General features: G+C 65.1%; 1 protein-coding gene across 7 annotated transcripts in view; it reads left to right on the forward strand.

Annotated features, from left to right (window-relative positions):
- The window catches only part of LOC119234921 (maestro heat-like repeat family member 5), a 43,126-nt gene extending 20,953 nt beyond the window's left edge, over positions 1–22,173 (forward strand). For 2 of the 7 annotated variants that reach the window (XM_037498054.2, XM_037498078.2), the window contains exons 14-30: positions 745–840; positions 1,228–1,332; positions 2,007–2,142; positions 2,428–2,606; positions 5,651–5,800; positions 6,538–6,692; positions 12,655–12,814; positions 13,138–13,319; positions 17,191–17,328; positions 17,701–17,815; positions 17,922–18,065; positions 19,787–19,963; positions 20,454–20,609; positions 21,137–21,259; positions 21,400–21,502; positions 21,625–21,699; positions 21,979–22,173. In XM_037498054.2, coding sequence (XP_037353951.1) covers positions 745–840; positions 1,228–1,332; positions 2,007–2,142; positions 2,428–2,606; positions 5,651–5,800; positions 6,538–6,692; positions 12,655–12,814; positions 13,138–13,319; positions 17,191–17,328; positions 17,701–17,815; positions 17,922–18,065; positions 19,787–19,963; positions 20,454–20,609; positions 21,137–21,259; positions 21,400–21,502; positions 21,625–21,699; positions 21,979–22,079 — 2,295 coding nt within the window. In that variant the 3' untranslated portion in view covers positions 22,080–22,173. Of the gene's footprint in view, positions 1–744; positions 841–1,227; positions 1,333–2,006; positions 2,143–2,427; positions 2,607–5,650; positions 5,801–6,537; positions 6,693–12,654; positions 12,815–13,137; positions 13,320–17,190; positions 17,329–17,700; positions 17,816–17,921; positions 18,066–19,786; positions 19,964–20,453; positions 20,610–21,136; positions 21,260–21,399; positions 21,503–21,624; positions 21,700–21,978 lie in introns of those variants that run through there. The other 5 variants (XM_037498243.2, XM_037498154.2, XM_037498326.2 and 2 more) reach the window with 5 other exon arrangements.
- The last annotated feature ends 1,996 nt before the right edge of the window (positions 22,174–24,169 follow it).

The raw sequence follows: 24,169 nt of genomic DNA on the forward strand, positions 1-24,169 counted from the left end.
TGAGGCCCCGCCCGCACCCCCTCCCGGCCCTGCTCTTCATGCCCCACCCGAGGCTGGTCCAGGCTAAAACTGGACAGATCAGCACTTAGGCATGGGGGCCGAGAGCAGGGCGTGTCCCCCAGGCCCCAGGCAGCCCCCCAGCAGCAGCCCTCCAGAGGGCGGTATTGCCCACACCCCACGCCCCCGGGGCCCAGGGTCCCCGTAGCAGGTGATGACGTCACCGTGGCGTGCCAGTGCCAGGTGCAGGCAGGGACGTCCTGCCCCTCGCGGGCGGTGTGGCCGCACCCTGGCGGGCCCGGAGAGTGCGCAGAGCTGAAGCCACCGCCCGCACCCGGGAGCTGGCGGCCCCTCCCCCCAGCCTGCTGACTAGAGCAGCTGTGCAGAGAGGGCGCCTCCTGAGTGAGACCCCGAACCCCATTTGTCAGAACCAGCAGAGTGACAGCGTGGGGCCCTTCTTCACCACTTAGAAATGCCAGGATGGCTGCAGCAGAGCGGTCGGCCCGGGGCAGGGGCCGGTGCGTTGACTGTGAAGCAGCCCAGCCCCCTGGACATGGGGAGCCCCGCCCTTGAGCAGGTCCCACGCAACCCCCCACCCTGCGGCTCCCCAGCGCCACAGAGGGGTGCAGGCGAGCTGGCTGGAGCTGGCCACGCAGCCAGGTCTAGGGGTGCAGGAAGGGTGGCCCCCCGCTGGAGGTTGACAGAGAGCGCTGCCCCTCCCGCCCTGCCCCGCCTGCCGCCCCGCAGGAGCTCTACGCCAAGCTGTCGCAGGCCCTGGACGGGATGCTGCAGGACTTCCTCAGGCAGAGCCCCACGGAGGGGGAGCTGCACTTTCTGCTGGCGGTGAGGGGGGTGGTGGGGGCGGGGGCCAGAAGCACCCCTGGGCTTAGCTGCTTCTAGGATCTTCAGGTTTGGGCAACGGGGGGAGGGTGCCGGTAAGGCCTGAGAGGGGCCTGGGGCCGCACTAGGGCAGCTGCAGGAGGCCCCGCACCCCCCCAGGGCTGCCCTCCGCAGGGCGAGTCTGCAGCCCGCCCTCCTTGAGGGAGGTGACCAGTGAGGGGGCAGGGACAGCCCTGGGGGCAGTGAGGAGCCTGGCGAGGGAGCGGGCTCTGCGTGGAGGATCAGCCGTCCCTGAGGGACTCGGGACGTCCCGGGAAGAGCAGGGAGGCGGGGGCCGGAGCTCCCCACTTGGGTCCCGCTGCAGCCCGCTCCCCGCCCGGCCCTCCACAGCACCTGCACACCTGGCTGACGTCGGAGAAGGCGCACGAGCGGCAGCGGGCGGTGCGCAGCTGCGCGGGCCTCCTGGAATTCCTGAACCACAGCCTGTGCCTGGACGTGAGTGCCGGCCCCGCCCGCCCGCGCTGCCCCCAAGCCGTCAGGGTGCGCGGGGTTCAAGGCCCTCGGGTCCCGGCCACTGAGACGGGGTGGGTCCTGAGTCCCCTGCTGTCGACCAGGTAACCCCCCTTTCACACGTGAGGAGCAGGCTGGCGGGGACCCCGACTGCGATGCCCTGACCCCGGCGAGGAGCGGGCCGTGTCCCCGCAGGGACCCCAGGGCAGGCGCTCACCGCGGGTCAGGTCCCCACCGGCGGTGGGGGACTCTGGGCATCAGGAGAGCTGGGGCGAGAGGGGCTCCTAGGGTGCCGGCAGGTGCGGGGTCCCACGGAGCAGCCCGTCCCCATCTCCGCTGCCCTCCTGGGCTTCTCCTTAGGGAAGCTCCAGCTGCGGACGGCGGGCCCTGTGTCCAGCAGGCGCCCGTCTGTCTTCGCAGTTGAGGCTGGTGCATCATAATTTTTTGCACTTATTTTGATTTTTCTTAATATGATGGTAAAATAGTGTCCCTGGATTTCTGAGGTGTTTTGTCCCGGCCCCTTAAATCTCGCCAGCCCCAGCCCCAGCGCTGTCACCCAGTTTGAGGGGCCAACCCCACTCGCTGCTGGCCTGGCCGGTGTGGGAGCAGCAGGGGCTCCACGGGGAGCCCAGCCATGACAGCCCCCACCCTCCCCACAGCCGAAAGAGGACTTCAGGCAGATGGGGCATCTGGTGGGCCTGCTGGGCATCCTGTGCCGGGACCCAGACAAGACCACGCAGCGCTCCAGCCTGGAGGGGCTCAGCCACCTCTACCTGCTCCTGCTGCGCCAGAGAGGTAAGCCCGGCGCCAGGCCGGCCCTCTCCAGCCCAGCGAGGCCTCAGCCCACCCAGCCAGCCTCTGGGCCTCCGTTCACCCCAGTCAGCACCAACCCCACCTCCCACCCAACCCTGCCCTGTGATAGCCTTGACCTGCAGACCCACGCTGGCTTATGTGCCCAGCCCGGGCCCAGGCCTGACCCTCGATCAGCCACCCCTGCTGACTCCTCCTGCCTGTCCCATCTGGGACCCCAAGTCTGCCTTGCCTGGCCTTACCCTGTGCATGGCTGCCCCGCCCCCCTAGGGTCAGCAGGAGAAGCTTCGAAAGTGGACGTGCTGGCCTCCAGGCAGCCTTCCCAAGCCAGCATGGACAGGGAGCCCCTCTGGAGCAGTGGGGACCAGAAGGCCCCTCGCCCCACCCCCCTGGAGGGGGTGCTCCCGGAGGACCGCATCTTCCAGCTCAGCAGCTCCCAAGTGATCAAGGTCAAAGCCCTCGGAATGGTGGGGGTTGCGGGAGGTGGCTTGGACCCCACTGTGGCCCCCTCAGACTAGGCGCAGGCTACTGGTGGGCCCGGCAGCTCAGCTGGGCAGGGTGTGAGGATTGAAACCGAGGCCAGGATCTGGCCTGCGTCTTGGGCAGTTAAGCGAGGCTTGGAGTCCCTGGCCGGGGAGGGGGAGTTGGAGGGAGACCCCGGCTCTGCGGCTCCACTGAGTTCCAGCTCTGCCCTTGGGCCCTGGGCTGGGACAAGCCCCTTCTCTCTGGTCCCGGCTTCCTCTGCAAATCAGCGCGGTGGCTGGTGGTGGCGCCCGGGTTGCGGGGGCACCGCTGCAGGTTCTCTGTGGGGCGCCCGGCAGGCGCGCAAGGTGGGGAGCATGTCCCCCGGTCAGGCGGCCAGCCCCACCGCTCCCCTCCCTGAGTGCTGTTTCTCAGCGTGGCCGTTCTGCAGCCCCTTCCCGGCGCCTCTCTTCACCTTTGGAGAAGCACGGCCCTCTTCTGGGCCATCAGGCAGATCTCTCCCACCATCATCCGGCCGAGCGTGGCCAGACCTCGGGCTGCTGAAGCCCCACACCCCTGCAATGTCCGTGTCGCTGTGAGCGGGGCGGTGGGGGTGCAGGGGCGGCCTCTGCGCGGGAGGCCCTCGTACTCTGACGCTCGCTCACGGGGTCTCCGGCCCGTGGCCCCCGCCGCCCCTCCTCGGTGTTGAGCCCGTGCTCACAAGGACCCCGGGACTCGGTGCAGGACCGCCTCCCCGGGAAGTCTCCAGCCCCGGCGGGGTCCCGCCAGAGCCAGCACCGGGCCTGGCAGTAGAGCTGCCTTGCTCGCATGCGCGCCCGCAGTCAGGCAGACTGACCAGCGGGGACAAGCGGCAGCTCGCAGCTCGGACGTGCCGGCCAGGCTAACGCCGGAGCCCGTGCGCGCCGTGCCGCAGCAGCTCCCAGAGGGCTGACGCCGACGGGGAGTTCAAAGGAAAAGGCCCACAGTGGGGAACCTGGCTTGACCGGAGAACCTGGGCTGGGGCAGAAGCACGCAGGAGGGAAGGTCCCGCCGGCTGCCAGTTAGCCAGGGGGGCCGGCAGCGAAGGGCCCAGAGCACCCGGGACCCTCTGGTGGTCTGAGTGACCAGGAGATGGTGTCCGGGCGGGGCAGGCGGTCTGCGCCGCACAGGGAGTGGGCCTGGAGCACTGCCTGTCCTTGCACCGTGAGGACGGGAGCACGGAGAGAAGTGAAGACGGAGGGTTTGCTAATCCGTGGAATGTGACCAGGGAGGGCTGTGACGGAGCAGCCACCTGGGTTCTGCTCCCAGGCGTGCCCGGATTCCACATGGGCTTGATACGCCGCTCGCTCATCAACATGCCGTCACCACCACCATCACCCCATCACCACCACCCCATCACCCCATCACCACCACCATGACCCCATCACCACCACCATGACCCCATCACCACCACCATCACCCTATCACCACCACCATCACCCCATCACCACCACCATCACCCCATCACCAACACCCCATCACCGCCATCATCACCACCATCACCCCATCACTACCACCATCACCCCATCACCACCACCATCACCCCATCACCACCACCATGACCCCATCACCACCACCATCACCCCATCACCACCACCATCACCCCATCACCAACACCCCATCACCGCCATCATCACCACCATCACCCCATCACCACCACCCCATCACCCCATCACCACCACCATGACCCCATCACCACCACCATCACCCCATCACCACCACCATCACCCCATCACCAACACCCCATCACCGCCATCATCACCCCATCACCATTTATACCGTCACATGCCTCAGATTTATTTATATACTGGGTTTAAGTAATTAAAGTCAAAATTACTCACCAATCCTAACATTATATTATTCTTGGCTACTGGGAGTTTAACCGCCATTCTCAGTTGAATTGCTTCACATTCTAAAATTTAACACTTCAGCACAAGATTTTAATTTTACTCTTCTGGCAAATGTTCTAACCAGATTTATAATAGCCTGATAGTCTAAAAAAAGTTATTCTGTGAGTGCAAATACTCCATTAAAACTATTTGAGCCTTCTAGCCAACTAATAGTGTGACATTTCACAAACCCCTTACAGACTTTCAGAGTAAGATTATACTAGACATTCCGGCCTCTGTTACTTACCACTTGTTTATATTCTGATACACATGCAAACAGCCTAATGGATTTTCAGATATTTCAATAAATATCCTCACATACAAAGAAACGTTCTACCATCTCGTTTCCTTTGCTTACCGGATGCCCCAAGACAGAGCTTTGCATCAGCAACTGGTGGTGCTCATGGGGGGCGCCTACCGCAGGGAACCGCCAGCCACGGGACTTCGGCACTTGGGGTGTGGCTGGTGAGACTGAGGAACTGGATTTTCAATTTGACTTAAAGGAAATTCATGTGATGCGTGGGGCTGGTTCTGTGTCTTCCAGGAGGTCCGGCCTAGGCAGCCCTCCCTCGGGCCTGGTCTGAGGCTGTCCGGCAGGTGATAAAGGCCAGACCTTTAGGGAGAAACTGGGCCCCGAGCAGAGTCAGGGTCCTGGGGCGCCGAGCTCGGGGCCTGGGCTGCCCGGCCCAGCTACCCCTCCCTGCGCCGCGGCCGCAGGCTCCCAGCCTCTGGCCCAGGCCTGGTCCTGGCAGACCTCGAGGCGCCTTCGAAGCTCTGAAATTCGGGTGCTCTGTGACCAAAACCCTGTGGGAGACCTGGCCCCGGCACGGGCGCGGGGGGCTGAGGCTGGCAGGTGAGGAAGGTGAGAGCCGGGCAGAGCAGGGGCGGAGGCTGCCGAGTCTGCCCTCCCCGCCTGCCCCGGCCGCGGGTGGCTCAGAGAGCCGTGCAGGTGATAAAACCCAAAGTGGGGCCCACGGCCGGGGAGTGAGGGGGGGCTCTGGAGCCCGGGGGCCCTCAGAGGCTGGGGGAGCCGGGGACACGGGAGACGGGGGAAGAGCCAAGCGGGGGTGGAGGCCGGGATGACGGCACCCCCTCCGCTGCAGGAGGTCACGAAGCACCTCACGACGGTGGAGCTGATGGACGCCGCCTGGACCGCCGTGGACGGCCTGGGCTCCACCAGCCCCTTCCGCGTGCAGGCGGCCGCCGAGGTCCTCCTTGCTGTGGCCCGGGAGCACGGGCCCCGGCTGGAGATGGTGAGCACGGGCAGGGCGGGGGCACCCCGGCTCGGGCCCCGCACAGGGTGCCACGGCAAGGCATTGCCCTGAGCTCGGGCCCGCTGGGGGGACACAGACCCCACCCCACCCCTGCAGCCACCTCTGCGCCCCGCAAGCGAGTGCAGGCCGCAGCCACCACGGGAGGGGCCCACGCGAGGGTCCTGGCCCCGGGGTGGCCTTGGGGGTCGCGGGACGAGCGCACCAGCTGGTGCTCCAGGCCCTAGGTGGGGACACGGTGGTGGGGACGTGGGGGCAGCGGTGGAAGAGGCGCGGCCCGACCGCCAGGAGCTCTCTGTTGATGGAGGGAGAGACGCACGGACACAGGACAGGCAGCACAGCGACCAGGCAGCCGGTCCCTGGGCCACGCCGCCCTGGGGCGCCCTGGAGCTGAGCTCTGAGGGCCAGGCCCTCCAGCCCGGGGCTGTGTCCAGGTGTCATGGCGGGTGCCTGGACCTTCCAGTGACCCAGCGCCAGTCGGGCAGTTTTGGAGGCTCACGTGCCAGACAAAAGCCAGTGGACCTGTGTCCCCTCAAACGGGACCTCCCTTCAGACGGTGCCCAGGGCAGAGACACCCCCGCCTCTCCCTGCTCTGCCCCGCCCAGGACAGGACCTGTCGGAAGAACCCGTCACTCACCGAGGCAGGGCCCCAGGTCCACCGGGCCAGGACCTCGGCCCCCTCGGACAGGCCCCTCCCCACGCTCTCCCTCCCCGTGCAGGTCTCCAACCTGGGCCGCGCCATCCACCTGCATCTCTGCTCGGTCCGCATCCCCCAAGCCAAGGAAAACGCCCTGCGTGCCATCACCCTGCTGGCCCGCAGCCACACCTCCGAGCTGGTGACCGCCTTCCTGGACATCTCCATCGCCCTGGACAGGTGCCCGGCCCCCCTCCCTCCCAGCCCCCACCGCCCCCTCCCAAGGCGGGGCAGGGCCTCCACCTCAGCTCCGCCCTGCTGTCTGACTCCTAACAGCCCGCGGGGACCCCAGGACTCGGTGTAGGGATGGAGCCCACACACCTGTTGGTCCACCGCACCCCTGCTGAGTTGGCTCTGAGCTGCCCGCGCACCACTCATCCCCACGCGCCACACACAACACCCCAGCATGACCGTCATCCACGGAGAGGGGCCCCGGGCCTGGCGCTGCTGCCAAGTCCCCAGCCAGCGCCAAAGCCTGCAAGGGCCCCCTGCCCTGCTCCTGCAGACCCCACCGCACACCCCGCAGCACCCACAGCCCTTCCGGCTTCCTCGCGGAGGCCTGGGCCCGGGGCCGGTGCTCTTCCTCCCTCCCTAGAACCCCAGCTCCCAATCCCACATCCTGGGTCTACACTGCCTGCCCCCTGCACCTTGAGCCGGCCCCGGGTCCCCCATCACTCCTCGAGCATGGGGCGCCTGGTCTCAGACACACTTCCCACACGCCCATCTTGATGGCGGAGCCTCCCGCATCTCCCTCCCTCTGAAGTCTCCCAGCGGCCCCTCTCCCTCCACCACCCACCCCACGGGCAGCCCCTGGCTCGTTCCCCTCCATTCCACGCATCTCCCGGCACCACCAACCACCTCCCACCCTGAGCTCACTGCCCCGTCTCCCAGCAACGTCTGTCCTCCCAGACCAGCTCACATTCCACGCCCCTCACATCCCTCCTCTCCCCGCTTCCAGCATCCATCGCCCACCGTGGCGGTCACTCCCTGAACACCTCTAAGTCCCTTGTCCCCCACACACTCGCGCACTTCACACCTGCCAGAACAGCCAGTGCAGGAGAAAGCACGGGCCACACACAGCCCCAGGCCCCCGGGGCTGCCCGCCCGCCCGCTGCCCTTCTCCAGCCCCCCCTCCTTACCCTCAGTCTCTCCTCACGTCCCTTTCACTGAGAGGCAGGAGCCACCACAGAGAACCCCCAACTGCCAGTGCCTAAACTTGTTTCCAGGACGATTCTACTTTCTGCTTTTCTACGATTCTACGATTTCTACGAGTTCTACTTTCCCCGTGGGGTGGCTGCTCTGTGTCATCTGTCATTTGCAGTTTTGTTGCATTGTGATCAGAGGATGTGGGCTGCAGCGTTTCTACGTTGTGGAGCTCGCTGGTATTTGAGACAGCTGTTGTGAGTGTTGTGTGGACACTTGAAAAGAAGGTGCATGACCCGCCCCCCGGGAGCAGAGCGTCCCGGTCCACAGGACTTTCTGGGCGGACGGTATCGTGCATGCAAGTCTCGTACATCTGTGCTTGGTTTAGAACCACTTGCTGTGCCTTGTGCCAGGAACACCGCGTCCAGTCTGCTGTTATCACTGGGTTTCTGTGCCTCCCCCATCTCCTGCGGGTTCTGCCTCATGCACGTGGTTGCCGTGTTACTTGGTGCATACATAGTCACAGGTGTTGTATCTGCTCATGAACCGAGACTTTCAGCGCTAAAAACTGCTCTGCCCTGTCACGTGACAGGCTTCGAAGACTTTGTGGCCGGGGTCCCTGCCCATCTGTTCAGGACCCTTACTGTTCGCCATTTGCCAAGTATGTATTTTCCTTCCTTTCATCTTAACCTTTCAGAACCCATGTGTTTTAGGTGTCATCTTACATACAGCATGTACTTTGGCCTTTTTGTGGTCCAAATAAAAAATATTTTCTTCTGGGCCTCCCCGGTGGCGCAGGGGTTGAGTGTTGGGCTGCGAAGCTGCCTGTAACCTCTGCAGCGCCGGTTCAATCCCCAGCCGCCGGCAAGGGTCCCACATGGCGCGCAGACCTCTCCTGCCGCCCGCTGCTCCCCTCAGCAGTGTGCTTCGTCAGTCTGCCTGTTCTGCTCCCCACTCTGGCTCTGGGGAATTCTCTCACCCTCCTGCATGTCTGACTGTACCCAGTGCTTGTATAAATAAATAAATAAATCTTAAAAAAAAATATTTTCTTCTAAAAGCTGAGTTGAAGCCATTCATTGATACGGATTCAGTTTATATGCTGGGTCTCAGCTCTGTCACAATATCTTGTGATTGTGTATATTTTGTTTTACTTGCTACTTCTCTTTTTTCATGAGATGTGAGCTCTTGCTCTTTCATTTTTTCTGGGGAAGGGTTTTGTTTTGTTCTGGATGTTACTTTGTGCTCTTCGCCCATTTCAATGCCCTTCATCCCATGTTTTATTTTTTAACCTATTTAATATCTGGTGTATTCATTTTTTGTTTTTGCTTTCCATTTTAATTTTTATTGCTATCCATTATTCACACCACTGCCCATATAACAATCAGTGAGATTATTCTGCCTTCCTCCTTCTAGCTCCCTTCTATTTTTTCAGTTCCACATTCTTGCTTTATGGAAACTAACACTCTCATTCCCACTGTTGCTGTTGCGTGTCCACACACAATCACCGTCATCCCCTTGCTAGAGGGTCTGGTCAGCTCTTACTTGGTGGAACTCACCGTTGGGTCCTCCGGGAAGGCTCGTGGTTTGCGGTCCCCCGGCCCTTTGAGGCTCCCTAAGTTGATGAAAGTGGTTCACTTGAAGAACAGCCAGGAAGGGTATGAAACCTCTGGTTCACACTTTCTTTTATTATTTAAATGCAACCCAATTATTGCCTGCTTTGTTTTTGAAAATTCTGATAATTTTTTGCCTCTGTAAGTTATTTGATATTTTTGCCTGGCCACCTTGGGGAGTCTTTTTATCTCTGAAATGTAACAATGTTAGATGGCTAAGAAATGTCTGAGTCAATCATCCTGTGTTACTCTCCCGGGTAATTGGTGGGTCCTTGGAATGTACAGATGTAGGTCTTTTGTTCTTTTTTTTTATTTTATTTTATTTTAATTTTATTTTTATAGTCCCCGGTCTTTTGTTCTTATTCTTGCTGTTTCTGTTCTATTGCCAATTTCTTCTTCAGAAACTCCGGTAATACAAATGCTGTTCTTTCTTGGCCTGTTCCGATTGCATTCCCTTCTCTCTGTCCTCCTCCGTTCTCAAGTGTAGCTCGTGGTTGCTTTTCTGCTTTTCCTCAACGTTCCTTCCAAAATCTTCATGTGAGTCTTATCACTCGTGGGCACCCATTTTTTTTTTCTGCTTTGGAAATAATTTTGTCTCTTTCTCCATCTCTTTCCTGAATTCAGTCAACTTTCTTACTGAGTTCCTTTTGGTCCTTCTGTTGGAATTTCTAATTCCAGGTGGGTTTTCCTATCTTCAGATGCTTGCTTGTGTGTTCAGCTGCCCTTGGAGATATTTCAGTTTTTCCTGAAATATGTTTTTTTTCCAGAGTAAGAGTGGCCTCATTTGATGTGTGTTGATTTTTATTTCTGATTTTTTTTTTTTGCAGTAACTCTATGAATCTGTTCATTTTTCTCCTGTTCCTATAAGACACTGCTGGACTGTTTTAAAGGATTTCAAGTCAACGGCACCCTCTTTTGTCGATATGACTCATAGATCATAACTTACTAGACATTCTGTATTAGTGGCAACTGAAAGAGTCACGGGCATCCTGCAGGTTCTTCTGTCAGGCTGTGCCCTCCTCCTGCCGACGGTAGGGATGCTTGTGTCACCTGGATGCAAGTCCTCCGTCCGCTGTCGTGTTGGAAACGTCCCCTCCCTCAGCACCCCCTCCACGCTCGTGGACACCTTTTGATCAAAAGGAGTTTTGAGTCTCGTCCTGCACAGACTTACTGTCAAAGTCCACCCCTCGCCCCACCTCTACATCCAGTCCCCACGTGCCCACAGTGATGTTCACGACTTGTGCGGGGGGCAACCTGGTTTCACATAACTGTCCCTCGTCATTCATTGAAGCCCCCGGGGCCCCAGCCCTGTGCCCACCAGGGGGTCCCGGCTCGGGTGCTCTGCCAGGTGCTGCTCCCCGCCCCGTGCCAATGCCCCGCTGTGGCTGTCGCTCCCTGACCGCTCTCCTGCCTGCCCGCCTAGTCCTCAAGACTGCCCTGCAGGCCTGGGCCTTCGCGTTCTAGAGAGCTACTCCAATGGGCCTGCCAGCTCCCCTCCTTTCTCTTTCTGCTTCGTGCCCTCAAGCGCCACCCTCACTTGACCGGGGCCCAAGGCCACGCCAGGCCAGTCCACACTCGTGGTAGGTCCTGCAGGCCATCGCACCGGCTGTGACCTGCTCTGCTTTTCCTTCTCACAGCAGCGACTCTTTCAAGGGATGAGCTGGCCTGTGAGGCCACCCCCAGCCGTGGCGGGGCCCACTGGGCTCGGCCTCCCTCACCCCCCTTGTGTGGCCTTGTTCCTCGGAAGCAGGCCCGTAGCCTCTCACCGCAGCCGTCACAGCTCCTATAAAAGCTGTGCCCCGGGTCTGTTTCCCGACCTAATGCTTGTGCGGGTTTCACGTCTCCGTTGTCGAATATTCAGTTTATTCTGCTCTGCACTGTGTCGCGCAGTTTTTCTCTCAGCGTGTCTCTTTCTGTTCTCTTTTCCTTAAATTCATAGGCATTATTCTCTGGAGCAGCTGCAGGCTGCAGAAGAGCTAAGCCAGACACAAAGCCCCCACCCCCTCCCCACCGTTTCGGGGCGGCCTTCCCCGTCAGCCAGGGCGTGTGCGCTGACCGCGACTCTAACGTGAACCGATCTCCGTGGCCAGCGTTAGGGCTCCAGCTTCACGGGCACATCTGTGGCTTATGGAGTCACTGCACAGACCTGCCATTTGGTCTCATGCTGGGAGCTCCCCCCAACGTCACCACCGTGTACCCTGTGCACCCCTCCCGCCCCTGGTGGCCACTGTCTCGTGACCATGCCACAGCCTTGCTGTCCAGAGGTCCATGGCGGCCTCTTCAGCCAGCCTGCACCACAGTTCAGCTCTCCCAGGCCTCTCGCAGCTTCCACGCCCACCGGCCGCACCCAGATCCCCGGGGCCCTCTCGCCTGCCTCCCCGCCCCACCTTCCGTGGTGCCCGCCCCCCTGCCTCCCTTCCCGTGGGCCTGCCAGCTACTTCGCACTACTCGAGTGCTTGCCTCACATGGCCACTCCCATTGCGAGACTTGAAACAGCACTAAGCTCACGAGGACACTCCCCGGGGTGCTGGGGGACAGCGGGTATCTGGCAGGGACTCCCCACTTGGCACACCCCAGGCTCCAACCTGCCCCTCTTGCAGACCTCCTCTGTCAGGCCTGGATTTCCATCCTCCCAGCTCCTGCAGCCAAAGCTCCAGATGGCCCCTTGGTTTTTCCCTACCCCTGCAGCCCAGTGGGGCTGCTGGGCCAGGGAGAAAGGCCACGGGACCAGCAGGCCTGCCTCCAGTCCCAGCCCGAGGTTGCAGGCTGCACCCCCTTCGGGGCCCCCTCTCTCTCCAGGCCTTAGTCTCCCCATCTGAAAAATGCACAAAGCTTTGCACGTACCAGTGACAGCCCCCAACTTGGCCAGGCCAGGTCCTGGGGAGCCGGACCCCAGCAAACCCAGGCTGGGGAGGAAGTAACCAAGGCAGGCTTCCAGAAGGAAGTGGCTTTGTGGCCATAAAGCCTGGGGGAGGTTGGGGCGAGGAAGGAATTACAGGTGTAAAGACCCAGAAGCAGGATACGAGAGGCGCGGCAGGCAGGGGCTGGAGGGCAGAAGGCAAGGGTCAGAGAGCGAGAGCTTGGAGCACCAGCTGGGCTGTCCTGCCAGTACCTGGAGCCTCCGAGGGTGACAAAGTCGGGGTCTGCCACGGGGAGAGAGGGGCCTGGAGGGGAGACTCCAAGAGGGGGAGGCCCAAATTGGGAAGCAAGGGGCACCGGCAGGGCTCCCTGCCCCCCAAAGCCCTTTCCCCGAACCCCCCTCCCTATGTGCAATGGTCTCGTCCACCCTCAGCCTCCCACACGCCCCGTGCAGTTCAGGACCTGGCCCAGCCTCTGCCCCAGCCAGGCCCACGGGCAGCACTGGCCTCACCAGCCCTCTCCGCTTGCAGCCACACCCTCCGCCTGTGGCGGGCCCTGGGCGCCGAGCTGCACGTGAGCCATCAGGTGCTGGCCATCCTGCTGGGCTGCCTGCAGGAGAGGCCCCTGCCCACTGGTGCCAGTGCGGGCGGCCCGCCCCCCAAGGAGAAGCCCTACCTGCGCTCTCTGGCCGTGAGTCTGTCACCGCCCGCACCCGCCCCAGCCACCCCTGGGCCGCTCCTGCACGTAGGAGCGGCCTCTGGGCCCCCACAGTGTGCAGGCCCGAGGAGGGGGAGCCCCAGCTCAGGCTGTGGACGTCCATCCAGCCCGCAGGAAGGGCACCTGGGGCCCGGGCCAGCCCCTGGGTTCTGGTGGAGGCCAGGGGAGGGATGTCGCAGGGACTCGGCTTCGGTCCTGGAGGCTGTTAGCAGGGAGGGAGGCACAACAGGGTGGGGGTCTCCTGGGAGGGCGCAGGCCTGTCCCGTCTGGGGAGCTCCAGCACCCCCTCCCCCCAGGCCATGAACTTGCTGCACGAGCTGCAGTTCACCCGGGAATTCAAGAAGGCGGTGCAGGAGGCCTACCCCAAGCTGCTCCTGGCCCTGCTCACCCAGACGCACTACGTCCTGGAGCTGGACCTGCCCAGGGAGCCCACGCCCTGCCCAGAGGCCCAGGATGCAGCCACACCCCACCCGCATCGGTACGGACCCCAGGGACCCGGTGCGGGCCATGCAGAAGGGCCGGCAAGCAGGCAGCCGCCCCTGGGCCCCATGGCGATGTGGCTGCACCGGCCCTCAGACCGCAGGGGCCCTGCCACCGCCTCTCGGCTTCCGCTGTCTCCTGGGGTCTGTGCGTCCCTCGGCCGTTACTGTGGTGTGGCCTCTGTGCACCCCGGCCTCAGAGTCCTTCTCCTAGAGGGGCACAGCTAGGCAAGGCCACCCTGGAGACCTCATCTCGACCTGGTCACATCCACCGAGGTCCGCTTTCCCCGCAGAGGTGCGCTCTTGGGCCGTGGGGTTGGGGCTGCAGCAGAGCTTTTGGGGGCGATGCCATTCAACCCCCAACTGGCGTGGCCGCCGGCACCGCCAGCTCCTGGGCGGCCCGAGGACATGGGGCAGCAGATGCTAGTGGCCATGGGCGTCAGGGGCATGGACGGTCTCGTTCCTCAGACAAGGTCCTTGCGGAGAATCCCACGAGGTGAATGTGGTCGTCCCTGCTTTCCACACGAGGAAACTGAGGCACGGGGAGGGCCAGAGGCTCCCCTGAGCCACGCAGGATGTCCGTGGGGCTGAGCTAGATCCCATAATGGCCGCGTCCCGACCGCCACTCAGCCTGGGCGACGCCCTCCTTGGCTGGGCCCTGGCTGGGCCTGCAGGGACGTCGTGGGCAGGGCCTGCCAGGTGCGGGTGAGGCCGTGTGGGGCCAGGCCCACAGCCGCCGTGTCACCCCAGCGCCAGGGCCTGCTCGGGGAAACCCAGTAAGCGCGTCTTTAAATCCGCTGGAGCAATTTGCCTGTGCGGTGCGTGCACCCGGCAGCCTGTCAGCGTTAGCAGCTCTCCCCAAGGCGCGACGCTGAAAAAAACGCCGCCTCCTCTCATACTGCTTCTGAATTCAAATGTGCATGAAGTTCCTTTTTCATTCCGATCATCCATGCGAAATGCATGAATCTTCCCTAATAAGCTAATAAAACCGTCTCCTCCCAGCACGTAGGAGGCTTAGGAGGAAGCTGCGAGGGGCTCCCTCGCCCCGTCTGCTTCTCCGGCCGCCTGCCCTCATCTCCCTCCCTCCTCCCTTCTTGGGCACCCCACCCATCCCCAGGACCCACCTAATCCAGACCACAGCTGTGCCCAGAGCCCTGCCCCCAGCCCAGGTAAGTCAGGAGAAGCCTACGTCATCCTGGTGGCCTGCAGTTCTTCTGCATCTGACCCCACTTACCTCCTGGACCTCATTTCCTGCCACACCCCCCCACCCGTCCACACCCTCCACTGCAGCCTCAGCCGAGCCTCAAGCCCCCCCATTCCTGCCTCAGGGCCTTTGCACGTGCTGCTCCTCCCCCCTCCTGAAAGCTCTTCCCCCAAACATCCTGCCTTTCGCCTCAATCTCCTCCAAAGCAGCCACTGCACCCTCTCTGCTTTGCTCCCCCACACCGCCAGCCACCTGGCATCTGCTGCCAGCACCCCACAACATGGGGGGCCCAGAAAGCAGGCTGCTATCCATCTCCTGGGGCCCCACTCCTGCCCAGGTCCCCCACAGCCCTGGGTGGTGAGGAGTGACAGGCCAGGGCCCGGCATGCCCCGCCGAGGGCTGCCAGGACCCATCTGTGCCCCCCGCTCGCTCGTACACATCAGCCGCCGCTCGTCACGTCCCAGACCACGCTCCCCCCCTCACAGAGCGTCTGCCACACAGGTGGCAGACAGGACCGAGCCACCGCCTGGGGACCAAGGACACCCAGGAGAGTGCCGGAAGGAGACGCCGTGCGCGTCCCCAGGAGCCGGCACCCGAGCCTCCAGCTCACGGTGGAGGGGAGCCCTGACAGGGGCCGGCATGGGCAACAGCCCCTGATGGGCAGGGCAGGCAGAGGGCAGAGGGCAGCAGCAAGGAGAGGCCATCAGCGTGGACGCCTGCAAAGACAAGGGAGGCGAGGGGCCTGTCCTCCCCCAGCCACACCTGACGGGCGCGGAGACGTCCACGTCAGCATGGCCGGATCCCGTGTCAGAAAGAGGAGGCCGGCGCCTCTCCTCGCCCTGTGCTGGGGCCGCGGTGGCCGTGCCACGCGTGGGGGAAAGCGCTCGCCGGGCAGCCTGGAGCCGGCTCTCCACACGCCTGGGTGCCTCCCGCCTCCACACCCTCACCCCGGCCTCTCGGCCTCCACCCCACCGGGACCCGGCCAAGGCTCGGGGCGATGGAGACCCGCCCGCTCGCGAGGGCAGCACCATCACAGCGCAGGCGGCGGGTGCTGGGGCGGGGGCGGAGACCGAGGCCTGTGCGTGTGGCCAGTCGAGTGGACGCCTGGGAGATGGGCGCGTCGCCAAGGCTGGCCACAGCTGACCACCCGCCGGGCGTGAGCGGGTCCCCAGGAGGAGCCCCACAACACACGGCTGGATAAATACACGGGGGCCGTCGGCACAGGAGACAGGGCCCCGCCTTGGAGGAGCTTCTGGACACCCCACGACGGGGGCCAACGGTGCGGTCCGCGGGGAGATGAGCCAGACTTAGAAAGACAAACAGCCGCGAGGCCCCTCTCCGGACTCTTGGGGCCGTCAGGTTCCTGGAGACAGAACGGGGCACGGGGTCGGGGGCTGACGGGGCCACTTCCTCGAGGATGTCCTGGAGCTGGGCACCCTGAGCACGACGGCAAAGTGTGGACGCCGCAGACCACATTTAAAAGCGGGGAGATGGTCAGTTTTACACCATTTGTGTTTCACAGTCAGGATGGAGTCAGCAAAGGGGTACAAGGGGTAGGGGAGGCATGATCTCTGGTCTGGCTGCCCCGGGAAGGGCCGGGCCTCCCCGTCCTTGGGAGCCTTTGCTCCTGGGGGGCAGCGCTGGGCGTGAGGCTAGAGGAGGCTGGCCCAGGGGAGGGACGCAGGAAGAGGGGCCAGCCCCACAGGGCGGGAGATGAAGGACCCCACCTTTGGGGGTCCCAGCAGAGTCCTGGGGGCATCGGAGCCCACAAGCAGGAGCCGCTCACTCCAGACGCCCGTGTGGCTGCCGGGACGGGCAGCGGAGAAGACAACACCCAGGCGCCGGGGCCAGAAGCTCCAAGAGTGGGGTCGGAGGCACAAGTGTCGTCGCTGAGCATGGCCTCGCCAGGAGGCTGCGCCGGGGACCGGGAAACGCTGCCTCTGGCAGCTCAGCCTGGGTACCCCAGCAGCTGGCACAGGCTTGGCACCGTGGGAGGGAGCCGACCTTCATCCTCAGCACCTGGCCAGGCGGCCTGCGGCAGACCCGCGTCCTGGGGGCACGTCCTGGGCAAGCGGGCAGGGCCAGGCCTCTCAAAGCCGGCTCTGTGGCCGGGCGCCATCCCAGCCCCTGCCCGTGTCCGGCCTGCAGCCCCGAGCCCCTGGACAAATGTGTGCCGGTGTAGGGCCTGGGGCCGCTGGCCAGGCCATCTGACCAGGACAGGGCCCAGCACCTCTCTGGGCCACAGTGGGGAGTCCCCCAGGACTTGGGGACAGGCACCTGGAACAGCAGGGGGCAGGGCTTGCCCCTGGACGGGCCCTGGGCTTTCAGGCACCCGCAGCACCTCCTGCCTGCTGTCCTCGGAGCCCATGTTTAAAGGGAACTGGCCCCCGAGGCTCAGCCAGCACCCTCTGTGCCCTGTGAGTGCCCCCAGCCCCGCTCGCCCATGCAGCTCTGTCCCTGCACCCCGGCTCCAAACTGGAGCCCCCACCACAGACACAGCTGCCCACTCCTCTGAGCACAGCACCCCACACTGTGTGCCCAGCCCAGCTGGGGCAGCCTCCTGGAAGGTGCCCTCCCAGTCAGAGACTGACCCTGGAGCCCCCAGCCTGTGTCCACCAGGCCCAGCCCAGGCGGGCTGGCCAGTGACTGCCCCCCGCCCTCCGCAGCACGTCGCTGGAGGCACTGAAGAGCCTGCTGTCCACCACGGGGCACTGGCAGGACTTTGCCCACCTGGAGCTGCAGAGCGCCTGGGAGCTCCTAGCGGCTGCTCACACCTACCCGCAGGGCGTGGGCCTCCTCGCCAGGTAGGGCTGGCGCCAGACCACCATCCAGGAGCTGGGTGTGGGAACACACGACTGGGGCCCCCCATGAGCGGGGCCCCCCCGTGAGTGGGGCCCCCATGAGCAGAGCCCCGCTGGGCCCCAGCAGGAGCCGTGGTGCCCAGTCTCCCCCCAGCCCCACCTGGCCCGAGGCCACCCTGGGGACAGGACCGAGCCTGCCTCCATCCACCCCAGGCTGGCCCAGGCCTGGCACCAAGAGGGCGGCTGGGGTGTGGAGGAGCTCGTTCAGACAGCAGGGTGCTGGCGCCCTCAGTGATGCCCGACCCTGGCCCGGCTGGTGGGGGTGGCAGGAGAGGGGACACGGGCAGTGCCCACGAGCCCAGCCCTGCCGCCCAGGGCCATGGTGCAGAACCGCTGCCAGCAGATCAGAGCGGTGACCATCCAGCTCCTGCCCCAGCTGCAGAGCCCCGAGGAGCGGGAGAGGCGGGCGGCCACACTCATCCTCACGGAGGTAGGGCGCCCTCAGAGCCCGAGCCCCTCCCTCCCCCGTGAGCCCACACTCCATGGGCCCCCAAGAGAGATGCCAGGCCTGACCGCCGTCCTCCGGGGCACCCCAGTTCCTCTACAGCCCCGACCTGCTGGAGGTGCTCCCCAAAGAGGAGGCCCTGATCTTGCTGACGCGGAGTCTCTGGGACCCCAACCCTGAGGTCCGCGTGTGGAGCCTGCAGGGCCTGGGGAACATCCTCTTCCACCCCGAGAAGGTAAGGGCGTGGGCTCGCGGGGTGCAGGGTCTGGACGCCCCCCGCGGCTCCCGGCTCTGCCCTGGGCTGTGTGGCTCACAGGGCCTCACAGGGCAGGCTGAGGACACGTGCCCCCCCAGCCTCTGTTTCCTCGTCAGGTTATGGGGCTCCCGGGGCGCCTTGGCAGCGTTGTTGGGGAGAGCATCTAGTCCCCAGACACCTCTCCACACCCGGGAGAGCCGTGTGGGGAGACCTGAAGCCCCCGAGAACCTCGGGGAGGGCCTCTCCCCGCCTCCCTGTCAGTATCGCCACCACACCCCCTAATGAACAGGGGACAGAGGGTCTGTAGTACTGTCCTAAGGAAACTGGCCTCCTCTGTACAGCCCCCATGAGGCCCCCGAATTCCTGACACCATTGCTGTGGGTTCTGGGGTGATGCCTGACATCCGCGCCTAGATCTGCCTACTTGGATGCTTGCCAGCGTCACAAGGCGGGGGGCTCCTCGCCACCCCGCTTCTGCGGCCCCATCTCCATCGACGGGGGCTCTGCCAACCCAGGGTGTCAAGTCCCAGACACTGAGTCCTAAACCTCAAGGGCATGCAGTCGATCAAGAACCCCCACGGTGCACCCAGATGCAGCCACATCACCGCTGCGCCTGCTGAAGCCAGCAGCTCCTCCCCTCCGCCCGCCCGCCCTCCCTGTCAGTGGGCCCTCAGCCCGCAGCCAGCCGGCCCTGTGAAGCCACGTCGCAAAGGGCGCAGGCTGGTTCCTGCCTCAGGCCTTTGCACTTGCGGCTCCTCCTGCGAAAACTCTCCCGGCGCCTCCTTGGCTGCTTGGAAGTTACTCAGCTGTCACCTTCTCACGGAGCCGACTCTGGTCCTATTGATTGAAAATCAAAATCTCACATCAGCAGCCACCGCCACCCCCACTCTGGCCTGCCCACCGCCCTGCTCCACGTCCCCCGTGCCCAGCCCTCCGGGGCAGGCCGCGCCGCAGGCGCCGACAAAGCGTGGCTGCGGGTGACTCGCTCGCTGGAAGCGACCTCGATATTTTAAAACGCAGCGGAGGTTAGGAAGCCACGGCGTCGCCTAAACTTGCTGAAAGGCTGTGAAAACCACCGCGCCGTCGGTGGAGGGCAGGGCCCGGGGCGGGAGGGTCAGGAGACAGCCTCGCCCCGGTTCCTTCCCGACGTATCATCGGACAGGCCAGGCCAGGCGCCGGGCCCGCGCGGCGGGTCCCTGCCTGGGAGGGACCCACGACTTTTAAGTGGGATAAAAACGAAAATGGCGGTGGTGACCCAGAAGAGCTGGGCTGCGCTGGTGCCCCCCGAGCCGGGCAGCCCGTGCCTCCAGCGTGTGCTCACCTCACCAGCCGTCTCGCCGCCCCTGGCCCCAGCTGACCCACGAGGAGGCCACGAGTGGGAGCGAAGACAGGGCCGGGAGGAGGAGGAAAGGGCAGGGACCCTCTGGCCGCCATGGGGGGTTGGAGAAAGAGGCCGCCCAGCACGGGGCTAGGCGCCTTTAGCCAGGGCCAGGCTGCAGGGGCCGGGAGAGCCCCGTCCGCGGTCCGCAGCGCCTGGTGCAGACGGGCTGGGCCCTGTCGGCTGGGGTGGAGATCGCCGGGCGGGCTGTGGGCCAGGACAGGGGTCTGGGATGGCATCCTCAGTTTGTCCTGGGGGTGGGCGGCGCGGGGCAGGGAAGCGGGGGCCCGGCGCCCCGCCCCAGCAGCCCGTGCCGCCCCCAGGCAGGCCTGCTCCGAGAACAGCTGCCGCCCTTCCTGAGCGGCTTCTTCCAGAGCAGCGAGCTGGTGCTGGTGCGCATCATGGGCACCGTGTCCGACGTGCTGCACCGTCTGGGCGCGCACGGCGCGGGAGCCCACAGCCTCGGCGTGGCCATCAACGCCCGGTCCTTCTTCGACGACGTGAGCATGGGGGGCCCTCCTGTGCCGCCCCCACTCCCTTCCCTGCAGGCAGGGAGGCCCCACCGCCTCCCCAGCGGGGAGAGGAGGCCTGGGAGCCACCCAGGGCATCCTGTGCAGGGGGCGGGTCGACCCAGGGTGTGTGGGGGCTGCCCTTCCCCATGGGCCGAGCTGCACCACCCACCAGTCTCTCCAGCCCCGCGCGGCCCGGCCTCCTGCCTGCCAGCATGCCTGGACTGCGCTCCTCCGGGACCAGGGGCAGGTCCCGCCCCATGAGTCACGACACCGCGCGTGTGGATGTGGTTTTGAGTGAGAACTGACTTTGGTCCTTGAGGCTGCGGCCCCAGAAGCCCAGCCCGATGGGGGTGGCACGGCTGCCCAGGAGCAGAGCTGAGGAGCCGGAGCCTCACCCCACTCGGGCGGGGCCTGAGGGCTGCAGGGGAGGCCCCACGGGGGCCAGGCGCAGCTGCGGCTCTGAGGCCCTGCCTTGCAGGAGCGGGACAGGATCCGGGCGGCAGCCATGGCGCTGTTTGGGGACCTGGTGGCAGCAGTGACGGGCAGGGAGCTCGGCGGCCTCCGGGTCCAGGTGCACCAGAGCATGGTGCCCCTGCTCCTGCACCTGAGGGACCACTGCCCGGCCGTGGTCACGGTCAGTGCCTGCCAGTGGCCTTTCCCTGTGGAGCCAGGCCCAGAGGGGTAGGGGTGGGGCCCGATAACAGTGGGGGACCCGGAGGCAGCGGTCAGGCCTCCCACCTTGGTCTCCCTGACCAAGGTCAGTCTGCCCCTCCCCAGGGGCACGGGCAGCGATGCAGTCAGTGCAGCAAGCCCATTTCCGTGCTCGCCGCCGAGCCCCCAGGCATGGTGCACAGTGAGGGCACAGGCTGGTCACTGGGCCTGTGGAAATGTGGTCAAGCCTGCTGTGCGCCAGCCCTACTGTGCGCCAGCCCTACTGTGTGCCAGCCAGGTCCTGTGTCGGTCATCACAACACAGCTGCCTTCTGCCCATGCCCTGGCACAGGGCCTGCCCGGGGGCAGGGCGCACCCAGGGGGCAGAGCAGGGGCTGGGAGGGAGCTGCACCTGAGGGGGGCCACCAGCACCCCGCTTCCTCCCACCCCACGGAGCCCCGGGGCCCAGGCGAGGGGTGCAGACCGCAGTGAGCCCCAGCTGTCCCTGCAGCAGGCCAAGTTCGCCTTCTACCGCTGTGCCGTGGTGCTCCGCTGGCCACTGCGGCACACCCTGTTCTGCACGCTGGCCTGGGGGAAGGGCCTCAGCGCCCGCCACTTCCTCTGGACCTGCCTGGTGAGGGCCTGGGGTGGGGCGGGCGTCCCTGGGGTTCCTCCCCGCACTGCAGCCCCAGGGGCTGGGCCAGGGCCTGGCCTGGGGTCGCAGGGGCAGCCCCCTGACCACAGCGAGTGCCGGGCCTGCTGTCCCCTGGCCAGATGACCCGCAGCCAGGAGGAGTTCAGCATCCACCTGGCGCAGGCCCTCAGCTACCTGCACAGCCGCCACCACCACATCAAGACCTGGGCGGCGCGCTTCATTGGTGAGCAACAGCCCCTCCCCGCCAGGAGCTCAGTGGGGGTGAGAGCCCCGCAGTCTCGGAGGGGACGGGAATGAGCTGGCCCCACAAGCCCCCTCACTGGCCAGTACCCATCCGCCCCACAGGGTACACCATCTGCTACCACCCCCAGGCCGTGACCCGGATGGTGTGCCGAGTGGACATGAGCCTGCTGTTCAGCAGTAAGCAGCGGCCGGCCGGCCGGAGGTGGAGGCAGCTCCTCCTCCACCCGGGGTCCTCGCGGCCCCTCCACGGGCCTGAGCGGGTCCAGAAGGCTGCGGGGCTTCCCAGACAGGACGGCCCGCGGAGTGGGTGGGTGAGGCGGGAAGCACCGCAGGCCTGGAAGGCAGAGGAGGTGCGGTCTGGGCGCCGTCCAGTCCACTCTCCCAGGCTGGCAGCGGGGCTGCCCAGGGGGACAGCGGGTAGCCAGGACGCCGCTGACATCTCCTCCTCTCCTGGAGCTTTTGAAGACCTCAAAGCAGACCCGGAGCCTGGCATCCGTGAATTCGCCAGCAGGCAGCTCTCCTTCCTCCAGAAGGTGGCGGGCACAGCCAAGCAGTGACCTCCGGGCGCCCCTGCCCGCAGCCCTGCCCCATCTGTCCACAGAGCCTGGTTGCACATTTTTCCATTCAGAAGAAAGATCTAGATTCCACAAAGAAGTGTCACACCTGTCCACTCCCTACCCCCCATCCAGGGCCCCCCCCAGCCCGTGACTGAGGCAAACCCCAGAAGACACAGGCAGGACCAGGGGACAGGGCCAGGCCTGGGGGTGGAGGGCAGGCCAGGGCCCCAGAGGAAACCTCAAGTCGCGTGGGCCCCGGATGGTGGCCTTGGCTCCAGAGCAGGGACACGCCGCCCCGGGAGCCAGAGCCTCGGTGGCCCCTGGGGGCCCACGGCTGACAGGGCCATTGGCCGAGGCCCCGCCCCCCCCCCCCCCCCCGTCTTCAGTGTGTCCCCAGCTTGGGGCTCCCGGGGGGCAGAGGGACTGAGGGTGGGGCAGGTCCTGGGCCGGTCCCTCCACCCCTCCCCTATGCTCCTGAGTCCAGTCGGAGCTGAAACCTGGTGGACAGCGGGGCCAGCCTGGGCCCACGGGGTGGGGACACCGACCACCCTGGACAGGCTGCGGGGCCAGAGGCGAGGGTCTCGGCTCTCTGAGCCTCGGCTGGTCCATCTGTATTGCGGGTTCTGGGACCTTCTTCCGAGACTCTCAGGGGCTGAGTCCAGAGGATCCATCGGCCCCCCGGCCTCTCCCCTCAGCCCTGGTCTCCGCAGCCGTGAAATGCACGGCCAGGCCCTTCCTGCCTTGGGTCCAGGGCGGGTCCCAAGAGACCCTGCCGGAGTCCTGGGGGCCTCACCACCGGCCCCCCGCCCCGCTCTCTCCCTCCAGTGTCACACTGACCTCCATGCCCCTGCTCAGGCAGCACCCCCAGCCTGCAGGCACCCCCACTCGGCACCTCCTTTGAAGACCAACCCACTGGCCCCTGAGGAGGAAGCCCCCGCCCCCCGGGCCCCCGGCTTTGCACTGGGCGAACCCCAGCCTGTCTCACCCCACTCCACTAGACTGAACCTCTGAGCAGGGATGTGGCCACACGGGAAGCGTCACCCGAAGGGGCCCCTGAACCTGGGCATTTGCTGAAAACAATACGGCGGGTCTCACAGAGCGTCAGGCTGACTGGCTTGGGGGGCGGGGGGACAAGCTCGTGGCGGGCCCTGGGGTCCTCTCTGGAGTCTCCGGGGAGGGCTTCTGGGGGGCTCGCCTTTTCATGGCTCCCCACTTGGCCCACTGGTCCATCCTCACTCAGACTCACTGGCCTTGGTGTCACTGAGCTCCTTGGGGACCAAGGGGTGGGGTCAGGGAGGCAGGCCCTTGGGGCAGGACTGTCCCCACAGCCCCCTCTGGCTGATGCTGGGCAGTGGTAGGAGGTCTGCCCTCCACGGTCCCCTCCTCCAGTGAAGGCAGGGGCGGGAGGCTGGACCCCACAGGTTCCCGAAGCAGACAGCAGCCGGCCCAGGCCCTCGGGGAAACTGAGGCTCCTTTCCAGCCGACACACATGGCTGGGGCTGTGGCAGGCCAGGTGGAGACAGGCCCAGGGAGGCACAGCCCACCGGTCACCCCAGGGTGCCCCCTTCCAGGGCCCGCAGCGCAGACCCAGGCAGGGTCCCCCACATCCAGGCACGCCCTGCAAGGGCACCCTCCCGGGCCATCGCCTCGTCGGGAAAGGAGAGTGACAACCCGGCACTACAAAAGGCCTCCCTGCCCCGCACCTACAGCGGGCAGCACGCAGAGGGCGGAGGGGCACGGAGGGAGGCGGGCAGGCACGTGCAAGTGGACAGTAGCCTGGACCCCGCTCTGGGCTGGTGCCAGGCTCTGGATGAACTGGGGTCAGCACAGACCTCTGGGGGCTGTGCTGGTGGGGGCGGTGCTGGGGGAGCAGACCAGATAGCCCGGCCAGCCCTCCTCCAAGCTGTGCCCCTCCGAGCACTTTCTCTTGGCCCAGTGGGGGCAGGCACTGCAGCCTGCAGCCTGCACACAGGGGCGCTGGGCAAGGCCCACAGGCCCTCAGCTGGCCCTCAGCAGGCCCAGGCCACCATCCCAAACCCGGTCAGGCCCCTGCCCACCTCCCCTCCCTCCCTGGGCCTGGCCTGGCCTCC

This window comes from Talpa occidentalis, unplaced genomic scaffold, assembly GCF_014898055.3.
Source record: "Talpa occidentalis isolate TD23 unplaced genomic scaffold, MPIMG_talOcc4v2.1, whole genome shotgun sequence".
NCBI lineage: Eukaryota > Metazoa > Chordata > Mammalia > Eulipotyphla > Talpidae > Talpa > Talpa occidentalis.